Genomic DNA, 23,454 nt, shown 5'->3' with positions numbered 1-23,454 from the left:
AAAGCAGAATCCCAATGATTGTGTATAGACGGTCTGGTTGTTTTGTCACACAAAGCAGTCAAGAACTGCCTGCTTTCACAGTCGCTGCTATTTGACTGGCATTGCAAATGATCAGCCACACCCGTTGTTTTTGCCTTCATGTAAGGTGAAGCAGTTGTGAATACAGAAACAGGGTTTTGGGCAACATCATGGAAACATCATGGTTTGCCAAAGCCACACATCTAAAGCGTCTGAGGCTTGCATGCAGTGAGCCTCACAGTCTGTGATTATACCCTGCTCCCATGTTGAATCATTGAACAATACTTTTTGTTTTGACCTGATAAAGACCTGTGCATGAACATGCGTCCAATGGAGGTCTGGAGTTGTGGGCAGTTGAGTGTAAAATACATATTAGATGTTCTGTGGGTTACCTTCTGTTCACTTGCATTGGAAGCATTTGGAAATGTAAAGAGACCCAAAAACAAGGAATGGATAATAGCATTCATGTTTTCGAGTCAGTATTAGATAACTGCCTTTCTATTTTTTGTTTTTGTTTTGGGGTTGCAGAGGCTATATTAAACAAATTCCTTGATCTACAGTAATCACTTTAGCCTGGTCAAAGATATAGTAGGGAGTAGGAACACTGGGAATGAGGCAAGTATACACCCAGGGTGGGGCAGCAGGGCACCATGTACACACACATATTGACTTACACCTGGGCGCAATTTGGAGTAGCCAATTCACCTACAGTGTCTTGCAAAAGTATTCATCCCCCTTTGTGTTCGTCCTGTTTTGTCGCATTACAAGCTGGAATTAAAATGGATTTTTGGAGGGTTAGCACCATTTGATTTACACAACATGCCTACCACTTTAAAGGTGAAAACTGTTCTTTTATTGTGACACAAACAATAATTAAGATGAAAAAAAAACCCAGAAATCTGGAGTGGGCATAAATATTCACCCCCACAAAGTCAATACTTTGTAGAGCCACCTTTCGCTGCACTTATGGCCCTTTTCCACTACCCTTTTTCAGCTCACTTCAGCTCGCTTCAGCTCACTTCAGCCCGACACGGCTCGCGTTTCGACTACCAAAAACCAGCACGACTCAGCTCGTTTCAGCCCTGCTTAGCCCCTAAAACTCGCACCGTTTTGGAGTGGGGCTGAAGCGAGCCAAACCGTGCCGACTGAGGTTGGGGGCGTGAGCAGACACTCCCCTGTGCACTGATTGGTGAGGAGGCGTGTCCTCACATGCCCACACACGCCCCGCGAGCGCGCTGGGATCTGTAAACACCGCAAACCCGGAAGGAGAATAATTACGAATTACGAGAATTTCTGAAGCCTTATGCGCCTCGCCTCATCTATACGCTCTTGCCAGTATCTGTTGGCGTTGTCGGTGACAACAAGCCACAGCACCAAGACCAGCAACACTAACGACTCCATGTCCTCCATGTTTATTGTTTACTATTCGGGTCGTGAGACTACCGCTTAAAAGCTCACTGAATCAGTGACATACAGAGCATCGTGGACGAGTTCACGGAGCGCAAGGCTCGTCGTATGCCCTTCAAATAATGCGCGCAGTAGGCTATTGATGTTTTATTATGAGCCATGTACAGTATGTCGCCTAATGTTTTTTTGTTTGAGTTACATGTTCGTTTGAAGGACTTAATGTACAAAATAACATAGTTGCACCCCGTAGTGTTGAAATTGGTAAACACAGTGCATTCAGTGAGGTTTGCACCGCCCTCCTTTTATTTCTGACTCTTCCTGTCACCGCTGCAACCTCTGAGCGCTCATTCGTATGCCCTTCAAATAATGTGCGCAGTATAGGCTATTGATGTTTTATTATGAGCCATGTACAGTATCCTAATGTTTTTTGTTTCTGAGTTACATGTTCGTTTGAAGGACTTCGTTTTTGTAGCCTAAAATGATGTTATGATAAGCTTTAATAAAGGGCCCGGTCATTTGCCCCGCCCCCGGCCCGGCTCTGACTTGTTCCGCCACTGTCACTGATGTCACTGTTTGCGCTGCTTAACGACATCACGTGACGTCCACCCACTTTCGCTAACTCCACCCAATGTGTCCACCCACTTCCAGCCAGCACGGTTCAGCGCGGTTGTAGTTGAAATGCAACTCCAACAGCCCCGCTCAGCCCGACTCAGCTCGACTCGGCACGGCACGGCTCAGCCGCGTTTGTAGTGGAAAAGCGGCATTACAGTACAGCTACAAGTCTCTTAGGGTATGTCTCTATTAGCTTAGCACATCTAGCCACTGGGATTTTTGCCCATTCCTCAAGGCAAAACTACTCCAACTCCTTCAAGTTAGGTGAGTTGCGTTGGTGTACAGCAATCAAGTTATGCCACAGATTTTCAATTGGATTGAGGTCTGCACTTTGATTAGGCCATTCCAAAACATTTAAATGTTTCCCTTTAAACTACTCCAGTGTAGCTTTAGCAGTATGTTTAGGGTCATTGTCCTACTGGAACATGAACCTTCGTCCCAGTCTCAAATCTCTGACTGACAGAAACAGGTTTTCCTCCAGAATTGACCTGTATTTAATGCCATCCATCTTTCCTTCAATCCTGACCAGCTTTCTTGTTTCTTCAGATGAAAAATGTCCCCACAGCATGATGCTGCCACCACCATGCTTCACTGTACATAGGAATGGTGTTCTCAGGGTGTTGGGTTTGCGCCACATGTGGCATTTCCCATGATGGCCAAAAAGTTCAATTTTAGTCTCATTTGACCAGAGAATCTTCTTCCATGTGTTTGGGGAGTCTGCCACATGCTGTAGGGCAAACTCCAAATGTGTTTTCTTAAGCAATGACTTTTTTTCTGGTCACTCTTCCATAAAGCCCCGCTCTATGGAGTGTACAGCTTAAAGTGGTCCTATGGACAGATACTCCGTCTTCATTGTGGATCTTTGCAGCTCCTTCAGTGTTATCATTGGTGTCTTTGTTGCATCTCTGATTAATGCCCTCCTTGCCCGGTCTGTGAGTTTTGGTGGGTGGCCTTCTCTTGTCAGGTTTGTAGTGGTGCCATATTCTTTCCATTTTGCTATAATGGATTTAATGGTGCTCTGTGGGATATTCAAAGTTTGGGATATTTTTTTATAACCCAACCCTGATCTATACTTCTCCACAACTTTGTCTCTGACATGTTTGGCGTGCTCCTTGGTTCTCATGTTGCTTGCTTAGCAGTGTTGCAGAGTCAGGGTCCTTCCAGAACAGGTTGATTTATACAGACATCATGTGACAGATCATGTGACACTTTGATTGCACACAGGTGGATCTTAATCAACTAATTATGTGACTTATGAAGTGAATTGGTTGGACCAGCTCTTATTTAGGGGTTTCATCCGAAAGGGGGTGAATACCTTTGCACACTCCAGATTTCTGTTCTTTTCATCTTAATTATTGTTTGTATCACAATAAAAAACAATGTGCGCCTTTAAAGTGGTAGGCATGTTGTGTAAATCAAATGGTGCTAACCCTCCAAAAATCCATTTTAATTCCAGCTTGTAATGCACCAAAACAGGACGAACACCAAGGGGGATGAATACTTTTGCAAGACACTGTACTTGCATGGTTCTAGGAGGCAGAGGAGGTACCTCACATAGACAGTAACCCTAGTTCAGGATTGAACCAGGAACCCTGGAGTTGTGAGGCAAAGCTGCCCTCTATGCCACTGTGAGTTGATAATAAAAATTGAATGCAAAAGTTTGCACACTCTTCGGACAAAATAATGAACAGAGAGGAAGTGAACATATACCGACAAGACACTAATGCCGCTTTTCCACTACAAACGCGGCTGAGTCGGGCTGAGCCGTGCCGTGCTGAGTCGGGCTGAGCGGGGCTGTTGGAGTTGCATTTCGACTACAACCGCGCTGAACCGTGCTGGCTGGAAGTGGGTGGACACATTGGGTGGAGTTAGCGAAAGTGGGTGGACGTCAGGTGATGTCGTTAAGCAGCGCAAACAGTGACATCAGTGAGCTTTTAAGCGGTAGTCTCACGACCCGAATAGTAAACAATAAACATGGAGTCGTTAGTGTTGCTGGTCTTGGTGCTGTGGCTTGTTGTCACCGACAACGCCAACAGATACTGGCAAGAGCGTATAGATGAGGCGAGGCGCATAAGGCTTCAGAAATTCTCGTAATTCGTAATTCTTCTTCTTCCGGGTTTACGGTGTTTACAGATCCCAGCGTGCTCGCGGGGCGTGTGTGGGCATGTGAGGACACTCCTCCTCACCAATCAGTGCACAGGGGAGTGTCTGCTCACGCCCCCAGCCTCACTCGGCACGGTTTGGCTCGCTTCAGCCCCACTCCAAAACCGTGCGAGTTTTAGGGGCTAAGCAGGGCTGAAGCGAGCTGAGTCGTGCTGTTTTTTGGTAGTTGAAACGCAAGCCGTGTCGGGCTGAAGTGAGCTGAAGCGAGCTGAAGTGAGCTGAAAAAGGGTAGTGGAAAAGGGCCATAAGGTCCCAATTTCCTGAAGGATTGTGTGTGTAAGCACATGCAAACTTGACAACACTTGTCTGGTCTGTTTTATGTTTGCCTTAATGAATATGCAACTTGGTGTGTGTTAAGGGCAAAATTAAGCAGGACTCCAGATTAATTTAATACCTGAAAATCCAGTTGATTACAAAATTATACCATTCATTAAGATTTAATAATGAGAATGTTTACCAAGGTTATGCCTCAATACAGAGGTGTCAAAGATGGTCTTTAGTTTTCACAACATGTTTGCACATTCAATACCTACAGCACTTAAGCACAGAGGGTCAAATGGTTTTATTGTCTTGTGCCTTCTAAACAAAACAGATACTTGTTTATTTTTGCATAATGGTGTATTATGAGCAATTTCCCAACAGATCTCACCGCCAGTAATTACTGTTAGACTGGATATGTGTATACCAATTTTTTTTGCATTTCATCTCCCTGGATCTCTTTTGAGAGCTGAACTTGCCATGACTATCAAGAACAACTAGCATAATAATAGTAATAATAATAATAATAAAAAGATTTATCCCATTGCGCATGCAAATTAGCCTGCGTTATTTGGGATCTTAGTAATTCACGGCTAATGGCCCAAGTGTGTTCGATTTCACAGATGTTCTTTCATTACTAAAACTATGATAAGTTGTGAATGATAAGCTACAAATCAGTTCTGTGTCCCAATTTACACCCCATTTTAATTTTAGTGTTTATTTGTGGAGAAGACATATTTGTTATTTACCAGCTGGGAGGTCCGTATCGTGAAATACTGTGACCGAGGTCTTGAAAGTACTGACTGAGGCCCTCTGGGCTGAGGTCAGTATTCAAGGCCGAGGTCACGGTATTTCACCATACGGACCGACCTCATCTCATCTCATTATCTCTAGCCGCTTTATCCTGTTCTACAGGGTCGCAGGCAAGCTGGAACCTATCCCAGCTGACTATGGGCGAAAGGCGGGGTACACCCTGGACAAGTCGCCAGGTCATCACAGGGCTGACACATAGACACAGACAACCATTCACACTCACACCTACGGTCAATTTAGAGTCACCAGTTAACCTAACCTGCATGTCTTTGGACTGTGGGGGAAACCGGAGCACCCGGAGGAAACCCACGCGGACACGGGGAGAACATGCAAACTCCGCAAAGAAAGGCCCTTGCCGGCCACGGGGCTTGAACCCGGACCTTCTTGCTGTGAGGCGACAGCGCTAACCACTACACCACCGTGCCGCCTGGACCGACCTTAAGCTGGTAAATAATATATTTATTTTTTTCTTTACCAAATTCTAACAGAAAACGAGAGCGCCCGAAAGGGAAAACCGAGCCGAGCCAAGGCGAGCCGCCATTTTGAATCCTCATTCACGGCTGTAATGCAAATGGCTTCCTCCTCAGTATACAAGTGCACTTCCATGGCAGGAAAAAAAACTATATTTTGCCGCCTATGTAGTCCCCTATTTATACAAAATTGAGTCATTCAGGATTCAGCCATGTTTTTTCTCGGCGTTAGCAACAGTTAGAGGTTTTTAGCTTTCTCCTGAAATGTTTTCTTTTATTTCTCCTTCCTCAGGGTAGTAAAGCTCGCTTTCTGTGAACACTGTCGTTATCACTATCCATGATGTAAAATTAATGCTATTATGCTGAGAAATGCTGGCAAAAATGTATAAGATTTTTGATAAAAATCTTATAAATAAATCTCATAAAAAAGATAAATGTTGACAAAAATTGCTACTATGTTTGTTGTTGTTGTGAACGAGCGACTCGCCAGAGATCCGTAACTGGGGTCCATACCATAGGATACGGACCCGCTCGCCAGCCAATCAGAGCTCAGGACTTGATGAAAACCTCACTGCGAAAAAAATAAAGAGCTTTATTTTCCTTCATTCACCCACAAACTATGGGGCATGCAAACTTTCACATTCCAGTGTATGCAAATAACAGCACAACCTTTTGACATTTCCTACTACATTTCTAACATGTGCAAGGGTGAAAAAAACATTTTGGCTTCTTTTTCCCCCCCTCTTCTTTAAACACACCTACAATCTAGCATTTACAATAAAATAATGAGTGGACGTCTTGCAAGGCCTTGAGTTAGTGAGCAGGAAATGTGCTTTATAACATAGCCAGATCCCTAGAGCTCTGAACAAATTGCCAAGCAATTGGTGTGAAAAAATAAGCTTTATAATGTGCACCAGTTCAACAATTACATTTATTTTTTTGTTTGTTTTTTTTGCCCAAGAATGAATAGTGTGACTGAGGAACCGAATTCCTGAATAAAACCAGGACAGACGGTTTTTAAATAATAAAAGAAATCATATAAAACTGGGTTAACACACTGTCATGTCAGTCATTTGTGTCAGTTGTTAGTGCCATGCTAGCAAAGTTTATACAATTCATGGCATGGCAAAGGTTGTGCTCAAACCCGACCCATCTATCTATATGAAGACTTTCGGTAATGTAGCAGGCAATAGATTGACGTTCAAGAGGAAAAGGCAAAGCTAAAGGAAGGCATCAGGGAAGATTTAAGACTTAGTGTTAAAAGCAGTGATCTGTGTGTGATATCGAAGTGCCGAGCTTGAGATGTACCTTTAGGAATGCAGAGGCAGTGTAGGGCAGCGGAGCCTGGAGCAGTGTGGCGTCTAGAGTGCTAGAGATACGCGGCTCTCCTCCATCCTGTTTCCTGCAAACACAGAGAGATAGATGCACTGTTGTTGATATGCTGCATCACCTCTTATGCACAAACACACACATAGAATATACACTCATAAACACAAGGACAGTCCGGTCACAGCAGGGGAAGCGTTATCAATGTGGCAGCCTGGGGGTTGACATTTGTATTACTTCACGCAGCTGTGCAGGAAGCATGCCCCAGCAGTCTTTGCACTTTCATTAGCACATTCCTGAATCTGTATGAGTTCTTCACATGGAGAAGATGAGCAATAGGTATCTGCTGCAGGGAAGTGATGAGTAATTCAATTTGGTTCTTCTCTCTTCTGATTTTTTTTTTTTAGTGATTGTCATAATTAGATTTTCCATTATTCTGAGACTGACACGAAACAGGTTGTATTAGAATGTGGGCTAAATATGATTCAGTGGCAATATGAATGAGCTGCTGAAGTATGACCTTCAATTTTCCAACAGAAAACAACTGTGGTATGATCCTCAGGCTGAAGAATATATAGACAAAGATATGCCTCTAATTTAGCTGGAACCTAAAGCACTTTGGACATCCTCTCCAAGGGATCAAGCCTTTTCCACATCTAGCAGCACAAATCAGGTTACTGCAAAAACACATTCTTGAGGTAACTGAAAACAAATATATACCATTTATTTCAACAGACATGGAATTAAAATTAGAACTTCTGTCTCCAACTTATAAATCAATAAACATGATTACATACAACCCCGATTCCAAAAAAGTTGGGACAAAGTACAAATTGTAAATAAAAATGCAATGCAATAATTTACAAATCTCAAAAACTGATATTGTATTCACAATAGAACATAGACAACATATCAAATGTCGAAAGTAAGACATTTTGAAGTTTCATGCCAAATATTGGCTCATTTGAAATTTCATGACAGCAACACATCTCAAAAAAGTTGGGACAGGGGAAATAAGAGGCTGGAAAAGTTAAAGGTACAGAAAAGGAACAGCTGGAGGACCAAACTGCAACTCATTAGGTCAATTGGCAATAGGTCATTAACATGACTGGGTATAAAAAGAGCATCTTGGAGTGGCAGCGGCTCTCAGAAGTAAAGATGGGAAGAGGATCACCAATCCCCCTAATTCTGTGCCGACAAATAGTGGAGCAATATCAGAAAGGAGTTCGACAGTGTAAAATTGCAAAGAGTTTGAACATATCATCATCTACAGTGCATAATATCAAAAGATTCAAAGAATCTGGAAGAATCTCTGTGTGTAAGGGTCAAGGCCGGAAAACCAGACTGGGTGCCCGTGATCTTCGGGCCCTTAGACGGCACTGCATCGCATACAGGCATGCTTCTGTACTGGAAATCACAAAATGGGCTCAGGAATATTTCCAGAGAACATCATCTGTGAACACAATTCACCGTGCCATCCGCCATTGCCAGCTAAAACTCTATAGTTCAAAGAAGAAGCCGTATCTAAACATGATCCAGAAGCGCAGACGTCTTCTCTGGGCCAAGGCTAATTTAAAATGGACTGTGGCAAAGTGGAAAACTGTTCTGTGGTCAGACGAATCAAAATTTGAAGTTCTTTATGGAAATCAGGGACGCCATGTCATTCGGACTAAAGAGGAGAAGGACGACCCAAGTTGTTATCAGCGCTCAGTTCAGAAGCCTGCATCTCTGATGGTATGGGGTTGCATTAGTGCGTGTGGCATGGGCAGCTTACACATCTGGAAAGACACCATCAATGCTGAAAGGTATATCCAGGCTCTAGAGCAACATATGCTCCCATCCAGACGACGTCTCTTTCAGGGAAGACCTTGCATTTTCCAACATGACAATGCCAAACCACATACTGCATCAATTACAGCATCATGGCTGTGTAGAAGAAGGGTCCGGGTACTGAACTGGCCAGCCTGCAGTCCAGATCTTTCACCCATAGAAAAGATTTGACACATCATAAAACGGAAGATACGACAAAAAAGACCTAAGACAGTTGAGCAACTAGAATCCTACATTAGACAAGAATGGGTTAACATTCCTATCCCTAAACTTGAGCAACTTGTCTCCTCAGTCCCCAGATGTTTACAGACTGTTGTAAAGAGAAAAGGGGATGTCTCACAGTGGTAAACATGGCCTTGTCCCAACTTTTTTGAGATGTGTTGTTGTCATGAAATTTAAAATCACCTAATTTTTCTCTTTAAATGATACATTTTGTCAGTTTAAACATTTGATATGTCATCTATGTTCTATTCTGAATAAAATATGGAATTTTGAAACTTCCACATCATTGCATTCTGTTTTTATTTACATTTTGTACTTTGTCCCAACTTTTTTGGAATCGGGGTTGTACAAATGAACACTGCAGGTTGATATGCATTGGCAGAGTCAGTACTGAATAAAACAGAATAAAAAGAGTAACGTTCTACCTCAGATCTTCTGAGGGACCTTAGTGTTGTATTCGAGTCATTAAACCTTGAGTCAGAGTCAAGTCCAAGTCATTCAACAAAAATTCGAGTCGAGTCCACTATTGAGTCGAGTCCAACACTCCAACCGCACCATTTGACGGTGGCTGTTTCAGCACCATTAACATTAGTTTGTTCCTGAACGTGACGTATGAACAGGTGAATGTGCATTCTCTTTGTCAGGGAGTGCGAAGTATTCTGTCAGAGATGGTTGGGAGACGGATGTAAGTGCAGAAGGTGTGTTTATTAATACAAGTGAAGACAAGTAAACAATCCAGAATGGCAGGCAAACTTGTAAAACGGTGAAACAGGCAATAGGTCGAGCGAGGCACAAACAGGCTATCGTAGACTCGGCAGAATCAAAGACAAGAAACAGGAAATCAGGGATCAAGAAACCAAACAAAGAAATAAGGCTCGGTAATGTGTCAGCAACACAACTCAATACTTCGCAAACTAAGTGCATTTTCACAGTTTTTATATCGGCGAGCTGATTGCATCTTAATCCTGTGCAGGTGCAAGGTGTTTACGATGCGCGTGCGAGAGTCCGCTTGGTACATGCACTGTTTGGAGCGCGCCCAAGAGTCTATCTGATACACACGCCAAGATGCGCAGGTGTGACACTTTTGCACGAAATTAGTACAAAAATTAATGTAGATATAAATATCTTATGCCAAATTATTATGGCATGTTACAAAAAATAAAGAAAAAAATCCAAATCCTTGTCTCCAATTTACAAGTCTGAATGCATTTAATGCACGAGTCCGAGTCATCAGTGCTCAAGTCCAAGTCGAGTCACGAGTCCTTAAAATTAGGGCACGAGTCGGGCTCAAGTACTATAAGTCTGCCTTAAACTAAAAAAAAAAACTATATCTTTTTTTAGACATAAAACTGATTTTTGCAAGCTGATTTACTAAAAGGGTCTGCAGAGCATTTTTTGTTGTTGTTGTTTGCTTTTACATGAGTAAAATCGCATGTCTTATCAGGTTTTGTTTTTGTGTTTGCATTAATGAAGATGCAATTATTTTTTTGGAAGTAACTTCATGAATACAGCCTGAAATTAGTGTGTGTGTGTGTGTGTGTGTGTGTGTGTGTGTGTGTGTGTAACAAGACATCCCAAAGGGTTGGTGTTACATTTGCATAAACCTGTATTTTTTTTTTCAATTAAATGACCAAATTAAAGTATGATAGCTCAAATATAATAATCAAAAGAATATTCCTTGAAATTATGGCTTCATCTTAACACTGGATTTTTATTTAGTATTCACTGAACATTCGCACTTCCAACCCAACAGCATTTAAACAGCACCTGAAAGAGTTTTCATGTACATATGTTATAATCAGGTCTACTTTCTTTAATTTTGCATTCATGTCATATTTTATATAACAGCTTTTTAGTAATTTCAGCCCTTAGGTTGCGCTAAACCCAATGTGAAATATACTCAATGTGAAGGCCTATGCATGAAAGCTTCTATTTTACTCTTCTGACAGTCTTTGGAATCAAGCTCACTTTGGCATGTAAAAACTTTCATTTAAATACTGCTTTCTTGCCCTACTTGTGAAATTATTTGCGCAAGTATTCTTTGTCATCATCATCATCATCTTCTTCTTCTCCCTTGTTCAGTACTGTTGCCAGGTCGGGGTCCATGTAGACCCTATTGATCCACATGTCATATTAACTGGAGCATAGTTTTACACCAGATGCCCTTCCTGCCACAACCCTCCCATTTCTGGGCTTGGAAAACAACCATTCACGCCTATGGACAATTTAGAGTAGCCAGTTAACCTAATCTGGATGTCTTTGGACTGTGGGGGAAACCAGAGCACCCAGAGGAAACCAATGCAGACACAGGGAGAACATGCAAACTCCACACAGAAAGGCACCTGTCGGCTGCTAGACTTGAACCCAGAACCTTCTTGCTAACCACTACACCACGGTGCTGCCCTGCACAAGTATTCTTTGTAAATCATGCAAATTAGTGGTGTTTATTTGGGATCTTACTAGGCTATATCATACGGATTATATTGTGATGTAATCCACACCTGAATTCACTTGAGGAGAATCCCAGACCATCATTTTCAGATGGACCACAGATTTTACTTTACTTTGTCAGGGTTAGAAAAGTTTTGCATTCAACGAAACACGTTGAACTGTCCAGAATAAAATGTTAAAGTATTGTTTTTAATGGGAACATTTTCTGTTCTTTCTACAACCATGTGGCACTTGTTTTTGGCTTGTTTTTTGGTAAATATAGTCTTGTAGCACTGTCACTTCTGACTCCTCAAACAGCTCTATCATTGAATTTTATTCTAATTTTCTTTTTAGAAGAAAAAATTAGGGGCTTTTGGCTATTTGAAGAAGCCTTTGTCACATATACATTATAGCACGGTGAAATTCTTTCTCTGCATTTAACCCATCTGAAGCAGTGCCACACATTTTTCTTGCTGGTCCAGGGAATTTAACCTTTTGGTCTCAGAGCTGCTTTTCTAACCTTTAGGCCATGGCTGCCGTTTTCAGCCTGAAACAACCTAAAAATGACTTAAAATCTCAAATAAACCAATTTAAAGTGCTACCATTTTTCTACCTTCATATATTAAATGTTATCTGTTCTTCTTTGCTGTGCTCTGCAGCACTGGAATCCAGCTTGGAAACAAGCTATCTCTGGGGATCAGGTCTTGACTAGGGGGTTGCACTTCCTTCACTGGTTTCATTAACCTTTTCCTGCCTGGCAAACCCATTCATCATGGAACAGACAGGCATTTTCAAGTGAAATGCGGTTGCTTTCCAATGCGCCTTTTTTGGGATGTATTCTCTTGAACCTTCATCATCATAAATAGCAGTGGAAATGCCAAGCGGGATAGAACGTAATGCGGGTTTCATTAATTTTCAAATTTCCTTACAGTCTTTCTGCTTTCATAGCCAGCCTTTTAAATAGATTTCTTATGGAGCATTATTGTGATGTATTGTTTTGAAGAAGCCACTTGGATCAAATCTGCAAGGCAAACTGAGCTAAAACAGACAGACAGAATGAGGTACGGACCTCAAGTGAACTTCAGGCAGGAGCCAAAACAAACTCTTCAGATATCCTCTATCCTTCATAATGCTGTGAGTCTTAATTGTAGAGCAGAGCCTGCCAAATGGATCCTCATTTATTGTTCATCATCTCCATGACTAATGATGAAAGAAATGTATCATGGTTAAGATACCGTGATGTTAATGCTCAATTTACCCCAAAAGATAATATAGTAAGTACAAAATGTATTACTTATGAATCAGTGTTGTGAGCTGATATTCTGCCAAATGCACACTTGAGATCATGCATTACTATCGTAGTAAGAGGGTTATTAATTCCTCCTTGCTCATTCTGTTCTGACATAGTAGAAATTCCCATTAGGATCCCAAGAGAGTGTATGAATTGGTTTTCCACTGCTGCTTCCCGACAGCCTATAACACCCTGCTGTGGGAAGGGAGAAGATGTCTTTGTAGCTCACAGTCCACTGAAAAGGTAATTACTGGAGAATGACTTCAGCTACTCATCTCCCTTTGGGGTACAGACCGAATTCTTTAATCTATTCTTTATTGTTCTTCATAATGTGACTTCAGGCCTTCACTATTAGCACTATTATGATTTTTATGCTGAATGAAAACAACACATGAAAATCGCGGTTTTGAAGGATATGTAATATTTATGGACCTTGGAAGCTGACAAAAGTATGTGAATATGAAGTTTAGATATTTGAATTATATACTGTACATGTCACATTAAATAATCTTGCATTTTTTCTGTCGTGCATAAATTTAATAAATTGGGATTTTTACCAGTGCTTTTTCCATGTTTTGAACTATGGGTAAGACTTGCATTTAAGTCATACAGTATAATTAAAAATGATATGGTTGAATGGTTTTTATATAGTTATAGTTTTGAGATGAAAAAAAAGCAAGAAAACTAAATAAAACCAATCAGAGCTCTAAATATCCATTCCATCCATCCATTATCCCTAACTGCTTAACCTGTGCAGGGTCGCGAACAAGCTGGAGCCTATCCCAGCTGACTATGGGCGAGAGGCGGGGTACACACTGGACAAGTCACCAGATCATCACAGGGCTGACACACAGAGACACACAACCATTCACACCTACGGTCAATTTAGAGCCACCAATTAGCCTAACCTGCATGTCTTTGGACTGTGGGGGAAACCGGAACACCCAGAGGAAACCCACGCAGACACGGGGAGAACACGCAAACTCCACACAGAAAGGCCCTCGTCAGCCACTGGGCTCGAACCTAGAACCTTCTTGCTGTGAGGCGACAGTGCTAACCACTACACCACCATGTTGCCTTAGCTCTAAATATACAAATCTCAGAAATTCAAATCTCAGAAATACAGAATATATGCAAATTTGGCCAAAGGTAAAGTATCCGGGATTCCCATGGAAAAGTAGACGCTATTAGGATTTGTAGCCAATCACAGTCATCTGTCGTGCTTGCGTCCATGAAATGAAGTGAGGTTTAGAGTGACGCAGATTCAAAACAGAATATAGAAATTAGGAATAATTAGGTAAATACATCTAATGTTTTTACTATATGTTATACACAGCATGTTCTATAAGAGTTAAGTTCATATTAAGAATCTAACCCAGTGTCCAAAATCACTCACTACTCACTATATAGTGGACTATATAATGAGCTCGCCATTTTGTAGTGCTCTCTGAATGTATAGTGAGAATTATTACACCCTAAAAAGTGGACTCATAGTATCCCACAATGCATCATGAAAAGTAGTGTACAACCGATGGTCATTAACCAAGCAATATAATACCATCATGCATTGTGGTCATGCTGAAAAAAAAAAAAGTGTGTTGGGGTGAATGGATGGAGGAAGAAGCACATTATAAACAGACATTCAAGTACAATTAAAAACAGTAAAAGAATAGAAAATAAGCTAAAATAGAATAAGACAGGTAAAATACAAGAATAAAAGTTACAGTGCAGAGCGAGGAATTAATCACAAACCTCAAATTTGATTTAATAAAAGGCAGTGGCAAAGAAGAAAGTATTCAGCCTTGATTTAAAAGAACTGAAAGACGCAGCAGACACAAAGTAGTCTGTATGTATTAATGTGGGAAATATGCTCAGTATAATATGTATTTATCACAAAAATACACGCGTGTATTTATTACTCTTAAAACCCACCAGCCGACTGATCTGGCACGTTTTAATCGTGCGACAGTAATGACGTAAATACCAGCGCGACGGAGTAGTGTCCGAAAGCGTTTTTTCATTTTACCAACGAGCTCACTATATAGTCCTCTATACAGTAATTCCCTATATGGTGAGTAGGGAGTAGTGAATGAGTGAGCGATTTCGGACGCAGGGTAAGTTTGGCTGTTAGCTAGCTCATTTTTAAACTCTTAACCTGTAACTTCAAACTTGTTTTTAAGGCAAATGTTATCCTTAGCAAGTTCAAAATGAAAAAAGTTGGCAAAAAGTCATATTTAATACTTTTGTCAGCTTCCGTGCTCCATAGACAGTGAGCTTCATTGAGGAAAAGCACATTGCTTTGATTAATCACACACTGCACTGCTATTATCACAATCAGCAGTGTTCAACGGTGTATATAATGCACAGCCAATGAAATGGAAATGTGTGAGTATCAGCCGTCCCAATCTGTTATGCCTCTGTAATTGAAGGTGTGCATATATTATGACTGCTCAAGGCAGTAAACAGGTGTTACTAAATGACAAATTCCCTTGTGGTGAACATACCAACATCCTCCGCCAGTAAAATTAGACATGGTCTTGTATGATAAATGCACTTTTGTAAACTGATATTAATATCCGATGAAAGGTTTTCTAAAATGTTTAAATGACAGTTTGTGATTTACGATGAATGAAAACATCCAGTATCGCCAATATATTAAAGCTAATGGTGCAAGCCCTCAACTGAACAATAAACAGATAACTTCACATTTTTAACTATTTTTTAGAACTCAAATAACTTAATAGAGATTTTTCAGCAGGCAAGCCAATAATCAGAGCCAAGCTAATCAGAAACCACTAATCTACACCAATTTAATCTAGAGCTTGAGTAAATAATCCTGATCTTTCCTCTTTCCTGGGAGCCCAAAAGGACCTTAGCTGGAATTCACAATATGTAAGCGGCTCACGTGTACATGACTCAGTTCTGTTCCTTAAGTGCAACAGACATTAATAGAACAACAGCCTGCTTCATTTTTATCGAGTGGTTTGACTGACCAAATGTACAATAATATTAATAGAACGTGGAGGAGTTCATTATGGAGAAGCTGGTTCAGCTGTTGACTTAAAAGAAACAGGGAATATTCTGTATCTTGTAATTATAATGTAATTACCATACAGAGCCTACATGCTCAACGATAATGACACTGTTGCAGGTTATGGTTTAATCAAGTTCATATAAAAGAGGATTAAAAAAATGGAGGTGTGTGCTTTAGCTCTCTAAGGAGAGCTCTTTTCCTTTTCAGGCATGCACACAAATGAAAGAAATACACTCTAGACCTGTAAAGTAAAGCAATTTTGGGTTGCACAAGTAGTATGCGTTACAGAGATAGAATTGATCGAAGTATTGTTTTAAATCGACTTATAAAACTGAGATAGATAACCGAGGGACACTTTGGCTGAGGACTACAGTTGACTTGCTAACTTTAGGACTGCAGTTGTCATGGACAGTTTTGCACTCAAGTTTCCATCAATGAAGAGTTTATAACATCAACGAAACTGGCTTAATGTTAAAAAAGTGGGTTCTGAGAACATATGCATGAACTCTTTACCTTACTTAGAGAGTGCAAGACTCTTTTTACAATACTTTGTGTTCTTTTCGATGTTATATGTTATAGTCATGTTGTCTGTTGTTGTCCAAATGAGGATGGGTTCCTTTTTGAGTCTGGTTCCTCTCGAGGTTTCTTCCTCATGTCGTCTGAGGGAGTTTTTCCTTGCCACCGTCGCCACAGGCTTGCTCATTGGGGATAGATTAGGGATACAATTAGCTTGTCATTAAAATTCTGTAAAGCTGCTTTGCGACAATGTCTATTGTTAAAAGTGCTATAGAAATAAACTTGACTTTTAGACTGACAGCAGCCTGTTGAACCAAATGCTTCTTTTATTTCTAATATTTCAGTGAAGTGGGTTCTGAGAACATATGCATGAACTCTTTACCTTACTTAGAGAGCGCAAGACTCTTTTTACAATACTTTGTGTTCTTTTCGATTGCAGATCTCGCTCGGTCTTTCTCGTTTTCTGATTTTCCTCTGGGCAGACAAACTCAGTTTTCCGGAAGAGACTTCAGCTGAGAGCAGATGAGATATTAAAAGCTCCCCACAGCAGAATGAGACAGATAGAGTGAGTCATATTTCGTATGCGATGTACCGATCACTTGTGATCTTTTTTTTTCCCCCAACCAAGTTTATCTGGAAGTGAATGTGATGCAGCCAGGAATTCTTTAGTTAGGGGTGGAAGGTTGACAGCTGCACCTTATGGTGGCTGAAAGTTCTAAAATAACACTGGATCATTTCTCTGTCTGACACAAACTCTGATGTAGTACGCCATTATCCGAGCACTTAATTACAGCTAATGAGGCATGAACAGAACCTTGTTATTGCTTGCCAATCTCTCTGTCCCACTGGATACGAGTAATACTGCTGCTATGGAAAATCTGCCAGCCTCCTTCATGTGTGTGTGTGTGTGTGTGTGTGTGTGTGTGTGTGTGTGATGTCAGTATAGACTATAGAACAAACACTGAAATGAACTGAACTGTGCAAGGTCACTGAGCGCAACATAGGGTTAGGGGTGTAAGGGCTATCTGGTTACACATCATGCTCCAGACAGGAACCAGACTCGTGCGTATGATCTCAGCCTGTACTGCGTAAAATTCTGCAACAGCTGTCGGCAACACATAATGAACCAGAATAACTCGCTTTATAACAATCTGCTCCGAGCCTGTGCGTTGCTTCTCGGTTTGTTCTGTCACCCCAAAACTGAAAATTACAATCTCACACAAACAACAAGCAAGCTGAGCATCATCACAGTACGCCAGATGTTGATGCTCAAGCATTAAAGCAGACAGGATGAAGAAGTTACTCACCATGCAGCAGTACTAGCAGTGCTTGTGTGTTTCCCCAGCCAAGGCAGTGCAATCTCTGGTGCTGCTTTCAACTCTGCCACACACCTGCTAGTGGCTCTGTGCTCATCCTCTCTTCACTACGCCCCCTCCCCTCTATTCTTCCATCCACTCCATTGCTAGCTCCTCCTCCTCCCTCCCTTCCTCATTTTCATCCCTCTCTCGCTCTCTCTCTCTCTCTCTCTCCCCCCACCAGAATGCCGCTGAGAGACTGAACGCTGCCCGTCCAAGCTGTTTGATGCAGCTGTACTTTGCATTTAAATATGCTTTGCCATAATTAAACACGTTTCCCTATCAGTGACTGTTGCTTAGGTAACTGGAATCAGTAATGAAAATGAAACTCACTCCTAAATATCCCTTTCTCTTTATATATATGCGTCTCTGTCATCTTTCAGACACCCACATGGCTACATCTGTTTATCTACAACATCCATACATTTTCTCCTCTAATGTTTCACCCGTCCTCTTAGGATGAACAGGAAACCATGGAAACAATGCTGTTTACTAGATTATAAATACAGTACGTTAACAATTTTGTTCAAATCAACACCGACTGTGTTACCTATTAGAAACAAACATTATTCTCGTATATGTATTTATAATGTAGCGCAGGTTAGAGCAGCTTCCTCCTTTACCCTGTCGAGTTCAAACGTAGCTGACCTGCGTAGAAACAAATGGAAGCTTAGGTCAATAAGCTTCACAGAGAGATTTTTTTGCCTTGCAAATTGGGCTCTGCCCAACAGTGAGCTCTGAGAGTGGAAAAAAAAAAAGTCCATGTACCTCTTCCTGACCTTTTCAAGGCAAAACAAGCCATGGCAATCAATATGCAGTGCATGGGAGTGAGGTCAAGCTGGATATGCCACATTCATACAAATAACACAAAATTAATGAGCAATCCCCAAACCAAATAAGAGGCATGTTGATTACGTCACTGTAATCCTTGATCTTAATACTGTGTGGTCGATGTTCTACATTGATATTTATTCTTATTCGGAAATGAATGCTGAAATGGCTCCTGAGTAGCTCAGCAGACAAGAGTCATCAGGAGATAACATATCCCCCCGGCCCCCACTCCAAATTTTCCAAAGTTGAATTGAAATATGGAAAAAAATTTTAAAAATCGCAGAAATCCCCAAATTTCAAAAGGCACAATTCGTCTAGTCACTTAACATAACTGTCAGGTTTCGTGAAAAAATTCCTAATAGTTTTTGTGAGGCAGGAGCCACTATGTCATCGTGTTGTAAGAATGAGTGTGACAATAGCATACAGGTGTTCCTATTAAAATGGCCAGTGAGTGTATACAATTCGGTTCACCATTCGAAATAAATGGACTCGATTTCAAGAAATCGCCTTCAGACATTTTTATACTTATTACTGAGGGAAAGTACATTCCTCTTTTAAAATATACTCCAGGTCGTCCCCCTTTCCTCGCCTTCTTCAGCCAGCGGTCCCATGTGTGATGTAGCTGTGACGCACTTCCGAGTTGTTACGGGAAGTCGTCGAAAAGAGTATTGAGACCACTGCGCTCTAGCGCCGGGCCTTTTCCGGGAAATAAGAGTTTGGGTCATGGCGACAGCGTGTGTATGTCAGCCTCGGTTTGGAGGTTTCAGTTTAGAAAAAACTGTAAGAGGTAAGAGTCGAATAATTTAAAGTACAGACACTTGGTATATTTTACTTCTGTGATTTTTAAATTGTTCATTTTTGTATTACGCTTCATTTTTTTGGCTACCGCCTCATAGAGTAAATATATATACATATACTGTATATATGCTATATTTACTGTATGGACATGGTATCAGAAAACAATTTTATTTATAAGCAGTAGCCACATGTACCCATAGGGTACCTATTTTTGAGTTTTGCTCCGCAAACTAAAATGTTTACAGACGGACAGACAGACGGACGGACGGACAGCACGATAGTTATATCCCCCCCGCATTATATGCCAGGGGGATAAAAATCAATCGCCCACTTTCATGAGTTTTTGAGTTTCACGAGTAACGTTATCAGTCATGAGTTAGAATACCAGCAGTGCTGTGGCCTTTCATGACCGGTGGTAATTGCCCCTGCTCTCTGGCTAGAAAGAAAGGGATTCCTCTCTCCTCTGTCAATTAGAGCTACAATAGCCATTCATAGGTGTCTGTGAGCTCATGTCTGCAGAACAGAGTAGTTAACGTCTCCTTCAAGTGTGTTCAGCTGCTCTGTTGCAGGTCTCAATGGAAGCATGTGTTAGCCCTCAATCTTTTACAGTAGGTATCGGTGCCAGTGCTCATCACATCCCGGCTGAAGTACATCACCATGACTTGAATATTTCTAGATGAGATAATTGAAGCTGATCTGCCTTTATGTTGAAATTTCTTCATCCAGGAGACAAATTTATCCAAAGTGACAACTAGCTTCAACTGAAGCAATGAGATGAGCAGTGAAAGCTTAAGACTTAAGAGCCCATCACTGGCTTTCTGTCAGTCCTGGGATTTGGAATGAGCTTAATGGTGATGCAGCATACCTTGATACTGTAACTCCAGCACCTACTTCCAAGTTGCACAACCTGCTGCACTACATACATCAGTCAATGTGTGATCTGACTAATGGTAGAATAATTTCTACTAGATGATCATGTGACATGTGATCTTTTCAGAGGCATGTGCAGGTACGTGGAAACTAGGTGTCGTCCTGCTATAAGTAACAGTCATCTCACAATGAAATGCATATATAGACAAAATAAAGACTCTCAAATAACATCATTTATTCTATCCACATTCACTGGATATGAGCATTCGTGTGCTCTGATTGGCTACTCTACTAGGAGGCTATCAGCTCATATACTATGAGTAGAGAAAAACAAAATGGCAGAGCATGTTGCTGAACCAACAGGGGACGAAATAAAAACTCTACTCGAAAACAAAACCCGCAAAATCGTTATCAAGTATTTAAAAGAAACAGAAATAGCTAAAAGAATATAGTTTTCCCCTCCAATATCTCCTGTTCAACACTCCAGCCCAGTCGGTGGCGGTAATGCACCTTTAAGTTGGTTTGCCAACCGACAAAAAACCCCAAAGAAGAAGAAGAAGACCCCAAAAAATACAAAAAAGCAACAAAATATGGAATAAAAGTATTTGATGGAAAGAACATATCTTTTTTTTGTTTATTAAGAATTATTATTATCGCATTTTTCACAAATTGCTCTTGTCGTTTCGCTGGTTTGTTTACATTCTAAGCGGAAATGATTTTGTCAGACATTTTGTATAAAGATTTTATTTATCGAATTTGCAAACAATAAAAATGCTCTATTTCTCAAAATCCAGTGAATATGGATAGAATAAAACAGTTATTCCACTCAATCTTGTCGTACGTGGCTTATAGCCGACTTGGCGCGATGTGCCTTGTTGGCTATCAGCTCATGTACAACTCGATTTCATGGAATAGCTGTTACATATCTGCGATGTACGGACAGAACACAGCAGCTCATGGCCAAAACATTATCCTAATGACTTGGTGCCTTTTTGTTGAGGTTGTCATGTGCTACATCAGAAAATTGATCAGGAATGGATAAGGACTCTGGCTACACAGTCGTCTCCTGCATGGGAACAAATAATCTACTCTTCCGTTAGTGTGTATTACTGCACTTACTTATCTACCTAGCTAACCAGTTACAGTAGCTACCACTGTTTCGCCCTGTGAGTGAGTCCAAAACTAACTAATAAGCTAGCTAACAAACTATTCATTTGTATTACTGCACTTACTTATCTACCTAGCTAACCAGTTACAGTAGCTACCACTGTTTCGCCCTGTGAGTGAGTCCAAAACTAACTAATAAGCTAGCTAACAAACTATTCATTTGGATAGCCCTGTATAATCTAAGGAAATATCCTGCCTGTTGGCATTTGGCTCATGAGTGTAATAAGTAATTGGTGTTGAAAATGCATATTGTGTATGTAAATACGACTACGTATACGTAAATAGCTCAGCATTTTTTTTTTTTTGTTAGGCAACTCTGAATATGTGAATGTTGCTGAAATGTAAAAACAGGCAATGGCAGGAGACTCAAATACTGCCTGCACTTGCATTTGCATTTGGGACTTGTACACCACATACAGAGAGATCTTGCTGGTGGTGGTTCCTGCCACTTCCCTACCTTTTAACAATGACACATACAAAAGCTATTTGAGTCACAGCTCCCTTTTGGTGAATCTTGGCCTGATTATTAAAATGTGTGTAAAAGTTATATGACAAGTCTAAAAGAAATACGGTCAGTATGGAACCACATTAGAATTTGGTTGGGGAATCTCTTAGTGGGGGGGTTGTTATTTTAAGAATTTTGACTTTTCCGTGTTTTACCCCCCTAGAAATATGGAGATGGTCCATCTATGTGGGAAAATGTCAAAATTTTATTAAATTGAACCTTGCTAACTCCCCTGTACATACCCTCTGAAAGTTTCCATTCTTACAATATGACAAAATACATTACAGTGCTGTTTGATATTAGAATGCTGCTTTTTTTTAATGTGTTTTAAAGCTATCGATGAATGCGAACCTCTTCAGGTATGCCACTAGGTACGACTACAACATTTTCAGTGCAGATGATCATCATTATTTTAAGGTAATAATCTTAGTGGTAAGTAACCTTACATTCAAGTAAATTAAACATATGGTAATTCTGCTCTTTTTCAGCAAGTTTTAAAGTTATTGATGAATGTCACACTCTTCAATAATACCTCAAATATGAACTATTTTTAAGCACAGAGGATCATTACTTAAGGTTACTGATTTAGTTTTAAGAACCAGTATGCACAAATGATTCATATCTGAATTATATCTCCCAATGTATTAAATAGTCATTATTTGTATTCTTGCAGGTAAAAAATGGCTTCTGTTGCAACTCGGTCAAAAGCTAAGATGATACTAGGTGTAGTAGAGTCAAGGACGCGTTATCCTAATGGGCTTCATGGGCAGCTGCCCAGGGCCTCGGCCACTAGGGGGCCTCGGAGGTAGCGAGATCGGAAAATATGAAACAATATTTTCAGAAGTTGATCATATTGATAACATTTTTGATGCATTTCGCCACCCGTAAGGAAGCCCACCTTGTCCCGTCGCATAAATCACCCGTCACTGTCAATATGATCACTGTCCACCATGTCTTCACACGCTACGCCAGCTTGAGTTCAATGATTTAATTAATGACTTCGCTTTCCAGAAAAGTAGGAAAGTGCCCCTGTAAGTTGACCCATGGCTGTCAAACTGAATGCGCAAAGCTGTGTGCCACTAGCCTGGGCCCGCCCATCCTAAGCGTGACGCAACATGAGGGCCTGTTGCGAGCTTAGTCTGGCCAGGCAAGCTATCTACAGCTCTTCCAAGCTCCCGAAAAATCGGGAACCAATCAACTTTGAGCATCTCCAACGGCCCTGGGTAGAGGCGTGTTCAAGGCAGTGACGTAGTAGAACTGCGACCGGAAGCCATAGATTGTTTACAGAATCTATGCCGGAAGCGCTTCATTCACTAGAAACATTACGAACATGGAGCAAGTTCTCATTGAAAACGGAGCAAAGAGCAGCCCTGGAGGTATTTATTGAAAGGAAGGACATTTTCGCCTTGCTCCCGACCGGCTTCGGTAAGAGTTTAATCTACCAGTTAGCCCCGTCGCGTCACATACGTCAGAGGAAAGAGTGATGTGATTGGTTTAAGCTTCGTCACAGCCTTTTCTGGCTTCGACCAGTAGCAAAC

General features: G+C 41.0%; 1 protein-coding gene across 16 annotated transcripts in view; it reads right to left on the bottom strand.

Moving 5' to 3' along the window:
- The window catches only part of rap1gapa (RAP1 GTPase activating protein a), a 205,717-nt gene that overhangs the window by 74,116 nt on the left and 108,147 nt on the right, over positions 1–23,454 (bottom strand). For 15 of the 16 annotated variants that reach the window (XM_060938285.1, XM_060938289.1, XM_060938270.1 and 12 more), the window contains one exon: positions 7,050–7,143. In XM_060938285.1, coding sequence (XP_060794268.1) covers positions 7,050–7,143 — 94 coding nt within the window. Of the gene's footprint in view, positions 1–7,049; positions 7,144–17,697; positions 17,756–23,454 lie in introns of those variants that run through there. The other variant, XM_060938282.1, reaches the window with a different exon arrangement.

This window comes from Neoarius graeffei, chromosome 13 (genome assembly GCF_027579695.1).
Source record: "Neoarius graeffei isolate fNeoGra1 chromosome 13, fNeoGra1.pri, whole genome shotgun sequence".
In the NCBI taxonomy this organism is placed as follows: domain Eukaryota; kingdom Metazoa; phylum Chordata; class Actinopteri; order Siluriformes; family Ariidae; genus Neoarius; species Neoarius graeffei.
The sequence above is the reverse complement of the archived record's forward strand: the minus strand, read 5'-3'. Positions and strand labels throughout refer to the sequence as shown.